General features: G+C 39.0%; 1 protein-coding gene across 3 annotated transcripts in view; it reads right to left on the reverse strand.

Annotated features, from left to right (window-relative positions):
* The window catches only part of NRP1 (neuropilin 1), a 114752-nt gene that overhangs the window by 45246 nt on the left and 55699 nt on the right, over positions 1–13807 (reverse strand). For all 3 annotated transcript variants that reach the window (XM_075144050.1, XM_075144048.1, XM_075144051.1), the window contains exons 6-7: positions 9026–9181; positions 6326–6492 (exon numbers count right to left, since the gene is read on the reverse strand). In XM_075144050.1, coding sequence (XP_075000151.1) covers positions 6326–6492; positions 9026–9181 — 323 coding nt within the window. The remainder of the gene's footprint in view (positions 1–6325; positions 6493–9025; positions 9182–13807) is intronic.

Here is a 13807-nt window from a genome sequence, read left to right on the forward strand (position 1 = left end):
AAAGCTAACTCTGCTTTTTGTAATTTCTGGAGTGCAGTTATGAACTGTAAAATGACATGGACCAAATACATGACTTGTATTCTAAAGTGGTAGAGAAGACAAAGGACTGACAGTTTTTGTGCTTTCATGTCAGTGTGCTCCCTAATGATGGGCAAGCCCCGCCACAAAGCCTCTGAACTTCAGCTCTCAGGCAGTCCTTCAAAGGCTAGAACTGGGAGGCTGAGGTTTCCCAGGTTTCATGTTATTCTATGCAGTAATATGATGCACTTCACTGCAATATCAAACTCCAAAATAAACAGAAATAGTAAGAATAAAAATAACAGGCATTGTCGACTTGCACTTCCTTGAGCTTTCATGTGAAATGTTTAGATAAGCTTGCTTGGTAAAGTCAACCTAAACAGCTGCCTGATGAAAGAATAAACCTGTTAATGAAACAAATGTTATATATGCTGTGCAGCAGCATATGTAAATACTGACTATATTTTTAAGTGAATACCTGATAAGGAAATAAGCTATGACACAGATGAAAGGTCAAGACACCAAATGATGAACTGCAACTATTTTCAGAAGTGCTACAGGAATAAATCTGTACTAATCTGTATACCGGTTCACATCAGCGATGCATGCTTCTGGGTTTCGCTTACAAAGGAGCAAATAATAAGGAACGCAAATGTAAAGGAATGAAGACAAATGTGGAAGGAAAATTCCTCCTCAGAGGTCCCTCTCATTCTGGTAAAGTAGTGTATACATAGAAGTGTTTTAAATCAACGGAAGTGCATTTTCCTTGCACGGGAGAGTTAGTGTTAAATAAACAACCGATATTTCAATCAGTGGAGGTGCGGGGGATCTCCCAGGTTGCTTTTTGAGGAGGCCTATTCTTACATCTCTCTGGCCTTTCTCCAGATCCCTAAATGCTGCAAGATGCAGAGGGAGAATTTTGCACCACATCAGCTGATATTCCTAGGGCTGACCGATCTAGGGGTCTAGAAAAATACTCTGCAAGAGTCGTAGGTGCCAAAGGGATGGGTGAGGGACAAGGTGGAGAGGGCAGGCAGAGGCCAGAGGGAGCAAGCAGAGCGGCTCCCGGTGCCCACCTCTGACTCCAGCCGTTTCCACGTGATACCAGATCTGTAACCTGCTGAAAAACCCAGCAGTACAAATTTGGGCTGGATTAGCCATTTATGTCATATTAGCCAGAACACACAATAAGTGTGTTCATCTTAGCGTATGGCCTTATGTCAGCTGCAGAATGACAGATAATACCCAATCCAGAGTATAATGTCTATTTATGTTAACCCCCTGTTAACCTTTTTTGAACAAATTTGAACTGGCAGAGTGTGTTTATACCAGAGTAGTGCTTTTTGTTTTATGGCTGCAAAGTTTTGATTTGATACTAGGATTCTTAAAGCTGGATTTATGGTTTTGTCCAACCCCAGCCATAATATGAACCAAAGATCTTGTGTTATTAACAACCATGCTTTGCTTTCTGGGCAAGCTGGAGGTCTCGCTCAGTGTTACAGGATGAGAGAAAAATTGTGCCACCCAGAAACTATCATCCAGCTTGGTGGGAGTGTAAAGATTTGTGTTATATGCATTAGAAGAAACATTTTGATAGAAAACATACAGATTCTGCAGTAAAAGTACCCAGAAGGTGTTGCTCCTTGCGGGTTTGAAAACCCACACCATTATGAGGATTGATGATAGCACAGGTTCCCAGTGACCCTGGTAATAGGCAATCAGTCTCCCTTCAAAACCACACATACGTGGGTCTCAAGTGTCTTCAGCTGACGGCACCTATGGGGCCAGGCACTGCTCCTGTAGCTCCCCCGCTCCTGCGCTGCCCTGGGAGGCTGCTGGCCACAACCCATTGGGGCATCCCTGAGGTGCAAGGGCTTGCCGTGCGCAGCGGCCCGTGGCTCCTGCTCAAAGGCTTCAAAAATAAAATCAAAAAAGTTCCCTAAATATAAAGATTTCGCATGTTACTTTTTCAGAAGAGTGTAAACGTAACTGCTGTTCTTAAATGCAAACATTAAATCTACTCTGTAAAAACACAATTACTGCTGCCATGGCAGAAATCAGTCGTCCCTTTTGAAGGAATGCCTTGAAAATGCAATCATAAAATCCCTGCACGTTATGGATTTCATTAACATTGTACTCCCCTAGGATTCCCAATTGCACAATAACAGGAGTTCTTTAAATTTTAAATACCACAGACAGGAACAGTTTCACTAAAACCAGATGTGAAACCCTCGTACTGGCTGCCTTACTGGTTCTAAGTACTGAAACTGGCTGGTAATTGATACCTATTAACATGTTTGTTGTTCAGATTACAGAAATGGAAACACTATACTATTTTTCCTGTGAAAGGATACGTTAATGAGGGACAATGACTTACCTCGCAATGGCAGTTCCCTGCTCTTGATTAAATTTTTTATTTTTTATTTTAAATTATGCTATTTCACACTGAAGGGCAGTCAAGCGTGTGAAACGTAAGTGTAATAAACAAGTAGACTGAGCTTAAGGTTGAGGAGCTAATAACATCCCATATGACAATAAACTAACTTCATGCTTATTTTTAGCAGCCCTTGCCTCATGCGTATCTTTATTCCATTCATATTAGAAAATCCACAGATTTTATTAATGTGTTTTTAAAGAAGAAATTCAATCTGGAGTGACTCTGTTTCTGATTATGGAGTCACTCCAAATCTTAAGTTAGTCGAGCAATTGTAAAAAGTGTGTTTGAGGGTAAAAATAAAATGGAGAAAGTACTGTGCGGACTTATGATGTGACTGTGCTATGGATATTTTTGAATCTAAGCTTTGACATTTATTTCAAAACAACTAAGGAAAGGACAGCTTTCACTTAGCAGAGCCGGGTAAGCAGGCAGCATTCAGATGAACTTGGGAGTTAGTACCTTGTCAGCCACAAAGGAGCAATCTAGTTTTTCCACCAAAGAATGAGTTCCACATCCACAGATGGAATTCATGCAAATCCATTACTAACAACAAGCGAAAACTATTTTCCTAATTCTTTTCAGCCAAATGGTCCGAAAGACGTCAACACCTCAAAGGAGACAATCATATCGCATGCCCTCTAGACGTCCTCTATAGATACCAATCTCCCTTTGCTGATACTTAACTGAGGTTTTCTGTTTCTTTTGTCTTAGCAAAAACATTAACCTTGAAGGGAGGGGTAAAAGGAAGGGAAAGGAGAACTATAATATTTCCCTCATACAAAAAAAATGATACACTAAGGAAATTAGTATTTGGAGCTGAATTTTCAAGCTGGTTCGCCCATGTATGATTGTATATATCTCATATATATGCCCTAGTTGCATATGCATATAGCAGTTTGAAGGCAGACATCACTACTTAACCAGCTGCAGTGTGTGTGCAGGTATGGAAACCTGCAGTCGTGAAAAAATTAATGAATACTGATACACACAAAATCTTTGTCTCTCATACAAGGGCATATAGGCATAAATTTTCACTTTAAAAGTTCCAAGTTCAGCATTACTGTATCCTTCAGCCTGTTTTTTGCTGTTGAATATTTTCTAGAGTTCTTGCACTATACAACAAAAATCCATTCATGCTGTATTGCACAAAACAAATACTTCAAATAAATGACTAGTTTACAATAGCACACAGAACAAAACAGAACAAAGTGACCTCAGTCCTTCATATACAAGTGTCTTCCTCCTTTTATAAAATATTATGATTTTTTTCAACGGGTAATTTCAGAGTATTTTATTAGTTGCATGTCCTTGGTTGGTTGTCTGTAAGCTCTTACGGAGATGAACATCTGTTCCTGGGGATATTTGTACAAAGGAAACATGGGATTTCAATATTTTATCCAGATACAAACTCGCAACATGTGCTTACTGCCAATGGCATCAAGCCTTTGTAGAAGATGGCGGTTCACATGGGCAAGGACCCTGTTATTGAGGTGCCTGGTGGTCTGAAGCACTTACAACCTGTCCCAAGACTGACAATTAAGTTTAACAAGAAAGCATTTAGAACACATTTGGAAGTTTGAATTAGCAATGTTAGTATTGAATTAAACCATAATAAATAAGTATAAGAATTAATATCCTCCTGACACAAATGGAACCAAAGATGAGTTAAACTGTCATTGTGAAAAGCCAGGGGACGGCATACTCAATCTCCAAACTAGCTCGGTTGCTTCTGCTACATAGTGGTAGAGTGGTAGAAACGATTAACAGTTCTGCAACACATGTTAAGCATGTCTATTCAATGTAATGAATCTTCAGGCAAGACTTTGTAGGCTCAGTCTTGCAAACAAGACCCAGCTCTGCAGTGAAGGCTGCTACAGCCCAGTTGCTCTGTCATGAAGTCTGCCTTGGGGGTGCTGGTCCCCCCACATGGGCACGGGGCAGTGGAGGAGATGCCCTAGGGCTAGACTGCTCAGGGAAATGGTTCATGCTGCCTTTTCCAAACCAGGGGCTGGGTGAAGTAGGTGAGAGCTGTGGCATGAGCAGTCCAGCATACAAATAACCGCCAACTTCTTGGCTTATGTAGTAGCTGGACGCAGTGTAAAGCTGCTAAAAATTATGCTCAGTGGTTGTTTCAGCCCCTGAGCACCCTGGTTTATGGCAGAAGGCAAAGGAAGTTGAGAAATTCAAGGGCAGAAGGCCTGAGGTACCCTGAGCTGTTTTAAGCATAAACCCCAGAGTAGCTTGGATTTTGTTACGTGTTTGTTATTAAAAAAGTTAATGGTTAAAAAAAGCCCTTTGAAACTTTTTCTCAGAAAGATCTAGTTCTAAGTGAAAGGATTAAGCTATATATGTATGTATGTAGTCATCATAACTTAATAAAGTTAATAAGCACACAGAACACATGAATGAGATTTGACTAGCTCTCTTGTTTTGATTATCCAGTCATAAATACGTAAGTGACAGCAGAAAAGAAGGAAATAAAGAAAAAGTAGCGGCCCTCTGACCAGATGAAACACATGGAATTTGATTCTGATGCATTCCACCCTTTTTCCATGTGCATTCCATGGATTGCAAGTGGCAATGATTAATAACTTGCACTTAGATAAGGCTGGGTAGATTTTAACATTTATTCCTAAGTAAAGAAAAAGGATCAACAGATTTTTTTTTGCCACTCTGAAGTCTGATTAGGTCCATCATACACAATTACCAATTTGCCAAGAGCTCAGGATGTGTAGGGGCCCCTAAGCAGGACACCTGAGAGTCCCATTGTGTGCAAAGGATCAGAAATGAAAGATTTCCCCCTCTTTCTTCCCTTTACTAACTACTACTCAACACGTTTTTAAGCTTTCTTGCAGACAGCAAACCTCACAGGAAACATCAATGTGAGCATTCATATGGACGGCTAATAAGGCATTGTTTTTATATGTCAGCTAGTAATTTCCTATAGAAAACAACAGAAGCAGGAGGAATGTTTCAAATATATGAACAAGTTTTCAATATTAGTAATATTGATTTGATATGCTCAAGCTTTTCTCTTAGCTTTTGCCAACAGAAACAGAATCTAGATCATAACTAAGAAGTGTAAGTCAACCTACAATTGAGACAAATCAGTATTTTTTTCACCTAGTGATATTAATACTTGCCTGCTAGTATATCTTATTTGTATACAGTAATTCATATGAATAATTCTAACCTGTTCAGGAATCATGGGCCATTAAGCTATGGACCTGATGAGAAATAGCAAACAACAAGTCTAAGTAGACTAACTGAACTCAAGGAGTCCCTTCGTGGGGTCAAATGTTTGCAGGATTTCTCCTGTATTAACAGAGCAAAGCCAAGGCGTCCAATCTTGCTAATGAACGTTGTGTTTAAGGACATGGAAGAATAGCCACTAGACAGAGATCACTAAACTCATTTTGTATGTAACATATTCTAGAAGGGACACAGGTCTTCTGAGGTGAAATCTGAGTGCAGGAAAACACCATGCCGTATTAATGCTTAACTGTAATCAGCTAGAGACATAGCACATGCTCAGTTTACTGGGACATTCCACTTTAAGTGCATGTTAAACTAATATTGACTTTTCCACTAAACCAAAATCTGTTATTTGTGCCCAGAAGACTGAAAAAACAATAGACGTGGGAAGCAGAAGAATTAATCTTCCTGACCTTTTCTTTTTTTATACCTTTGGGAGTCAGTCTTTTTTTTTGTGTATCTAATAGGGAATGTGAGCTATTCAGTTGCAATGATTCTTAGATTATGTAGAAGTACTTTACTGTGGTTTTTTTTTTTTTTTCTTTTGCATTCTCCACATTCAATAAACTCCACGGAGTATTATTAGTAATATCTTTAAAACATTATCTTTTTTACCTGTATCCATTCTCTGATAGAATCTTCCCCTGGGGTCCATCCATTCTCAGGGTAATTTAGCCGGGACCTTTCTGAAGACCAGATAGCACTGTACTGGGAGGAGACAGTGATTTGATCAGAGTGAATTTCTCCTGACTCCATACCTAGTGGTTCCATGCACTGGAAATCTGAAGAAAAATAAATTACCATCATTATTATGGTCAGCTTTTTGATTTAGACTTTGAATAATGAGAATGTTTTCCTGCTTTGAATATGAATATCTAAAGAATTTATTTTTATGTGACTTTGAATTCTTTAGCAACTTTAAGTGAGGCAGTATTGGGCTTATGGTGTCATTCTTAATACTGTCATTTGAGTTGCCATGGCAATTCCTGCAATAATAATGCTATACAAATATTTTTAGCCCAGCATTGTAGCCATTTCAATATAGGACAATAGAATTCTCTTTTCTAGGGTAGCACAGGCACTTCTGTGGATTCATAATATATAACAACGTATGTTCAACTCATAATTATGCACAAAGCCAGGAAAGACAAACCAAATGACTGTGTAAAATAATTTTATGTTGAAACTATTTACTCCAGTAAAAAAGTATAAAATGTTTTAAAAATATTATTAAAATTGTAGCCATTCTCTTTTGATCCTGGACACTGAAAAAAACCAGATCAACAAAATTTGAATCCAGGCCAGAAGAGTATTGACCTAAGGGAATTACCACCTCTTCTATAATGTGCTGTATTTTAATGAGTTGATCTTCTCCATCCAATCTCTTTTTGTTGACACAAAAATTACCAAGATAATTTAGAATCAATTGACAACCCAGTCACTATAGTGAGTTCAAAGGCTGATAGGGCATGGAGACTAAATTCTTCTCTCACTCTTCAAAAATAAAGGCTCCAACCTCCACTGAAGCAAGAGAGGCAGGTGGCTTTAGATGGATCTTCACACCCAGCTGCTCATGCACCCCTCTGTCAGAGGTTTACCAAACCCATTGCAAGGGCAGGAGAAAATAATATGTCCCTATGTCACAGTATATTAATATAATTCATTCCTTCATTAACAGTTTAAGGTAAAATACCAGTGTGTGAAGAGGAGGCCCTGACATTTGGGTATGCACTCCTTTTTATCACACCTTCTCTGCAGCTGACATAATTCTAATGAAGGGTTAGGTGCTGAGCTGAAGGTTTCAATATCTATGAGTTGGAAAAATGAGCTTTTAATAAGCAAAGTTCTGATTTTTCAATGAAAACTAAAATATTCTGAAAAAAAGAATGTTTAAAAACTTGTATCTGGGATCCAAAAACTTATATTCAGAAATGCTATCAGGGTACATTATAGGAGTTGTAGTTAGGGTGCCCCATAACTGAATTATCAAGCTTGTTGCCAAACTGCATTTCCCGTGGCGTACCACCCTTTCCCCCATTTCCGTGCTGCTTCAACGTAGTAGGGGCCTTGGGTGAAGTACTGAAACTGAACTGCTTTAGGGTAAGACTCAAAGTAAATTAACTTCTGCTTGGAATCAGAAGTCATAAGCCACTACAAAGAACTCAAGACATGGCAGGTGGGAGTCATATTAAAATATCTAAAAGGTAGATGTCTAGTTTGATCTAGACATGAGGGCTTTCCCGGTAGTCTACCGAGAGGGACAAGTACCTCCTGGGGACATCTCATGTGTCTGAGATAAATAGGCTGAGTTGTCCTCTGGAGGTGACCCTCTCTGTAGTGACAACAGGAGGATGACTGTGGGGAGGTGGACATGGGGACCCAAGCTGGCTGTGCTAGCTAATGAAGGGGTAGGAGCAGCACCTACATAAGGAGAAGCCGAACTAGCTGGAGGTACAATCTGAGAGAGATGGAGGAAGATGCTTCCCATCCACAGAGGCTGGGGTATATCCCATTCCCTCTTCCCGGCTATGTACAAGAAAGCTATCAAAGAGGCGAGGGGCAGAGGAGAGATGGGGAGTAACAGGGATAATTTCAGTTTACTCATTTTTCTTTTGTTCCTTTTTTGACTAAACAATCAAATCTGGGTGAATCTGCTCAAAATTCAGTAAGTCACAGAAAGAAGAGAGAATTTGATTTAAAGTGTGTGTTTTATCATCGAGCAAAGCAAGGAAATCTGCAAGGACATGGTATAACACAGCCCGTTATTTTCCTGCATCTCCCTCACTTTGTTTCATTCTCTGTCCAAAGGGTAAGGAGGAAAATGAGGCAACTGGGAAAAAAATACGAGACAGAGAACAAAGCTTAGATAGCTTATGAAATGGTTTAACAAGAGCACATATATTAAATGGGTTCTTTTTATTCAAGAAATCGATCATCAAAGCTTATTCCATGTAATAAAAGAAGGCTTTGGATAGTGCATTCATTGTTCATGTTTCATTGTTTTAATGCAAGTGTTCAATTGCTCTGCATTCCTGCGTTTCCTTGGTCAGCACAGTTTTTCACAATAATTATCCCAACTTCCTGGCAATACTGCAGAATAAAACTGTAAAGAGAATTCTGCTTCTTGCACTGTTTTTCAAAGGGCAGCTGTTACTTAAAAAAAAAAAAAAAAAGAAAAAAGCAAAACAGAACCAACCCTTCCCCACCATCTTATTTATTTAAGGTTTCTTTAAAGTTTCAGGCAACACCTGGTGTGCAAGAAGACATAACAGAAAATATTTTCCAAGAAGCTCTGCAGGATAGATAAATACTGACCTTCTGATACACTGCTCTGCGACACGCTGTAGTTTGCTGAGAATCCCTCTTTTGCTATTGCACTGTCGGTGTAAAATACCATTGAAAGAATGCCTGTTGAAGACCGAACACGTCCTGGGTTGTTCTGCCCACAATAACGCCCTATGTGCGGGCCAACTGCAAAGAGACAGGATATAATAGTAAACGACCAGTTCTGCTACAACAATAGATGCCACTACAACAGTCTCCTAAAGAGAGTCCCTCAGCAGGAAATAGTGACCCTCTACAACAGTTCAAAATCACATTCTCATCAATAACTTAGCGGTGAACAACAGATTGCTTACCTACCCTAGTAATCTTACTTCTAAAATGTTCCAGATAGCACTCTGAAAATGTAAAGAACCAGGATTTCAGAAAGTGTCCTTTGAAGTGTGCAGAGAGGGCAACGATGCACAAAATTACATGTACAAAATACCAAAAGTATTTTCCAAAGTGTGATTGAAGCACCCATTTATGACAAGGACATCTGAATGGCCTGATTTGCCCACCCAGTCTACAAGATGCTCTGGGAATAAGAGTTCAAACAGCACCTTCCAGGTTTTATGCTCAATACTGCAGATAATCTGTTAATTTTCTAGTGAACTTAGAAAAACATTTTTGCACTCATATTTAGGCTGTGACCAATAACTCTTTATCCCCTCCTATTTAGGCTTTCAGCACACCTTCATGGATCTTTTGCCCATATGCTCAATATTAAAGAATACTGTAAAAGAATTCAAGAGGAAAATTTAATCCTTTCAAAAGAGCAAGGATTTCTTAAGTGTATCTCCATGTCACAAAATACACACACATAAACCCATACACGATCTCTCTCAGTGTTAATAGTGTATAAACCAATTCCTGATATTTTTTTGGATTTCCTGTGCAGTGAGATAATCTTTTTCCTTAATTAAGCTACTCAGTTCACAACCAACATATGTGGCCTTCTAGCACTTAAGCATTCCCTACAGATAGGTCCCTAGACTATTGAATAGTGGTACATCTGTGCTTACAAACAATAAGAAAAGATAATGCTAAAACCCATCCATGGAGTCAATCGTGAAAATAATCATAAGACGTCATTCTAATGCTTACACACTGGCTTTCCAGGCTTAAACTAACACCTTGTCATTTCTCTAGGAAGTCCATTTCACTTTCAGTTTAAAATAGAAAATGTTTACATATCCTAATTATTCACAGTTCAAAGAAAATCCTCAGCTAACATAATTTTGTAGTAATTTACTGGCATTTTCCAACAAATAAAACAGTTCCAGCTTGGAATAACTTTATTAGTAAGCTACACATTTCTGCAAGGCCCTAGAGTTGCCAGAAAGAGAGAGCTCAGGTGTTATAGCTCTTGCTGCCAGCATGTGCTTTTCTATCCATATTCTGGCCATAGTTCGTCTTCAGTTGCCTTGGCAATCCCATGGCATTTAAAATACCTGCCAGTTCAGCCCTTTTCCACCAGGGTTGTTCAATGCAGTATTGATAGAATGAAACACCCTATAGAGGATATGAGTTGAATTCTTCCTCATCCTAGAAATCATTAAAGCTTTACAGTTTTATTATTTGGAGTGAGCAAGTTGTTTTAGACTGTTACCATTAGTGACTTTTTAAAAACACAAAATAATGCCCGCACTCCAGTTGCTGCAGGTTTTTTTTTTCCTTTGCATTTTCTATTTGCAAACAGCTCTGATCCTGCTCTTTCCCATGATGGCCTTTCAACATTATAGCTGCTGATCTTGCTCTGAACTGCAAGAAAATAAGGAGGATAAGGCCACCATGTTACGGCACTCTGAGCCTCCCTCCTCCCATTTCCTGTAGCGAAGCATCTTTGAAATGACAAACAGAAGAGAACTTTGTTTAAAGCAGACAGGCTTTAAGATTCCCCATGACTCACTGGTATATAATTTTTAAGACATATTTAGTGATTCTGCATTTCAGTCTTCTACAGATTGGCCTTGCTATCACAGTACTATTTCCTTTGCTAGCTGTGTAGATGTAAGAGTAAAAACTTGTGGAATATGACACAAGTTGGTTGTGAATTGAGTAGCTTAATTAAGGAAAAGGATTATATTGAATTTTTTTGCACAACATGTAAACCATAGCCTACTGAGCTAATACAGTATTGATCTGAGCAGAACTGGATAAATAGAGATTCTTATTCTTCTTACATAAATAGCTAACACAAAGTTCTTCTTTTTTCCTTTCAAGTCTAGAAAACTTTTAAATGACAATAAATTATATCAAATGTTTCAGGTGTCACCACATCAAATATATGCTGTGTGGGGAACGCTGTCTGAGCAGTCATCAAGGGGATGATACTGCTGTCTGCTTAGGTAGACTATGACACTGCTTTTTTTTAACCATCTTCCTGACCCTTCCTTACGAACCGAGATGGGCTTTCATAATAGACCATATATAGTTCCAAATGGGAATTTTAGGGTGGCAGGTGCTGAAAAGTCCTTAGGCCCAGAAAGTTCTTTGCAGCCTCTACCTGTAGACCATCATGTCACTCTGTCAGCATCCCCTACTCCAAATATGAGTCACTTGGAAATGTCCTCACTCAAGGACACTTCTACATTACCCGCAGAACAGAGGCATTTCGGTGAGCCAGCTATTTCATCTGACTGCTCATGCTGTAGCTATTTCTGGGACCTTAGCTCCTCTTTCCACCAGCATCGTATGATACAGTGGAAAACTGAGTAACTTTCAGGTTAAAAGATGGAGGGGCAACTAAGACACCTGTTTTGCAAGCTTTTCTCAACATGCAGGGTCTAATTCTAGAACTTGAATAAATCCTTGATTATTCTTAATACGTATGTTTGAAGGTTTACCGGATCTGAGTGTGGAACATATAGAATATGGTGGTTTAAGACTAAACAGAAGCCTTACCCTTACTAATTCTTCTTTTCTTTTCTACTGTTTGTCCTTCTGGACAGAGTATCAGTATCACGAAATTTTGAGACTTACTGAAATACACATTTGCCCATCCAGTTGAAATCTTAGCTTTTCAAAATCAGTTAAAAAAACCCCAACAAAACACAAGCAAGGAAAAATGGTATATCAGACTTCTAAAATATTTAAAGAAATGTTATGTTAACTAGCCATTTTACTGAATTTTAAAGCTGGTCTTTAAAAGTGTGCTAGTGTGCTGTGGGCAGTATTTTCACAGCAATATGGTTGTTATTGACAAAACATTTGCACGCAATTTAGGATGCTAAAAAGAAAATAACTGAAAAATGAATCCCATCTTCACAGTCCAGTAGTCACCTACACTGAGCTTGTGTGTACTCTTATATCTTAACAGCTTCTCACAAGAGTGTAGTAAGCAACTGCAACAGAGGAGAAACACACCTAGATTAATAGCAACCTTCATTTGCACTGATGTTAATGACTGAAGTAAAGCGTTCTGTTTTGCTCTGTAATTTAGTGGAAGCTCTTGTGGTATTGACCGAAGCAGTAATGCTTAGCCTGTGGTTCTCAAACCATATGTAAACTTCTTTAAATTACTTTTGAGCCCCTAGTAGACAGTCTATAGAGCTTCAAAGAGGGTTGCATGATGAATATGTGCAATTCATCACTTAAGCTAGTCCTGGTTTTGAGTGGGCTATTTTTCTTCAAAGTCATCAATGGACTGTTCTCAGTTGAGGCTGGCTGAGGTATATTTGTGCCTTAGGCAAAGACATTTTTGCTGTCTAGTTTATTCATGCAAAATCACATATTTCTATTCTGTGATCTACTGACTCTCCTGCTCCAACTCCACCTGTTATCTCCTTCAAACCATGGTTCCTTTTCTGCACAATATTTGCAACATGCACCTGTAGTTATCAAACATTCTCCAACAGAGTTTGTTTCACTTATTGCTTTGTTTTAAAGAAGAGACCAAAGGGTGCCCTTGGCATGCAGTTATGCAGAAACAAAATGCCAGGTTTGAGGCTTTCCTGAATGCCTACCATTCCTCTCCTAAACCAGCAAAACACTTACACCATTGTTTAACTTCAGACCCATAAGTGTCCTCAGTGAATTCCTTTTGAATTCAATCTAACTGTTCACATGCTTCAAAGATAAGCACATGTTTTGCAGAATCAAGACGCAAGTACTCAGCACTTGCCAGATTCAATCCACTAAAAGGACAACCAGGTAGGCTGAGGACTCCATGATTGTGACAGAGCATTTCAGGATTAATGTCTTTGTGAATGACTGTTATAGTTGCTGGCAAATTGTCTAAGAGAAAATTGTTTTCCATGAGAAAAATGGCAATTACGTAGAAGCAAAATGTAAATGGAAGCATACTGATTTTGACATATCCTTTCAAACATCATTGTGAAAATTTGTTTAAGAGAACATTTATCTTTTTTTTTGTTTTTTTTTGGGGGGAGGAAGGAAAAAAATCACAACTGCAGCAACAGCAAATTCATTTCCTGCTGATCTCCAGTGACTGTAGCTGATCAAACTCTACAGTGAAAACGTTTTCCACTTATGGTGGGTTTCATCTGCTCTAACTAAGGTATCTAAAGTTTACGTCTGAGTTAGTGATCCATAGCTCCCAGTACAGTCCATGAGATAAGCTCCTCCAGAGCTCCATTAACTGCCCTAAAGTAGATGTCAGAGTGGGATGCTCTTCTCTGCTGAGAATGGGGGGACTGACAGTGCCTGGCTCAAACACTAGCGCCTGGTTTCCAGTTGGGTGAGAGCAGCACGTTCAGGGTGCTGTCCATCTAATTCTGCCCTGGTTGCAGCCACAACTATTTTCCATCAAAC

This window comes from Calonectris borealis, chromosome 2 (genome assembly GCF_964195595.1).
Source record: "Calonectris borealis chromosome 2, bCalBor7.hap1.2, whole genome shotgun sequence".
NCBI classification, from domain to species: domain Eukaryota; kingdom Metazoa; phylum Chordata; class Aves; order Procellariiformes; family Procellariidae; genus Calonectris; species Calonectris borealis.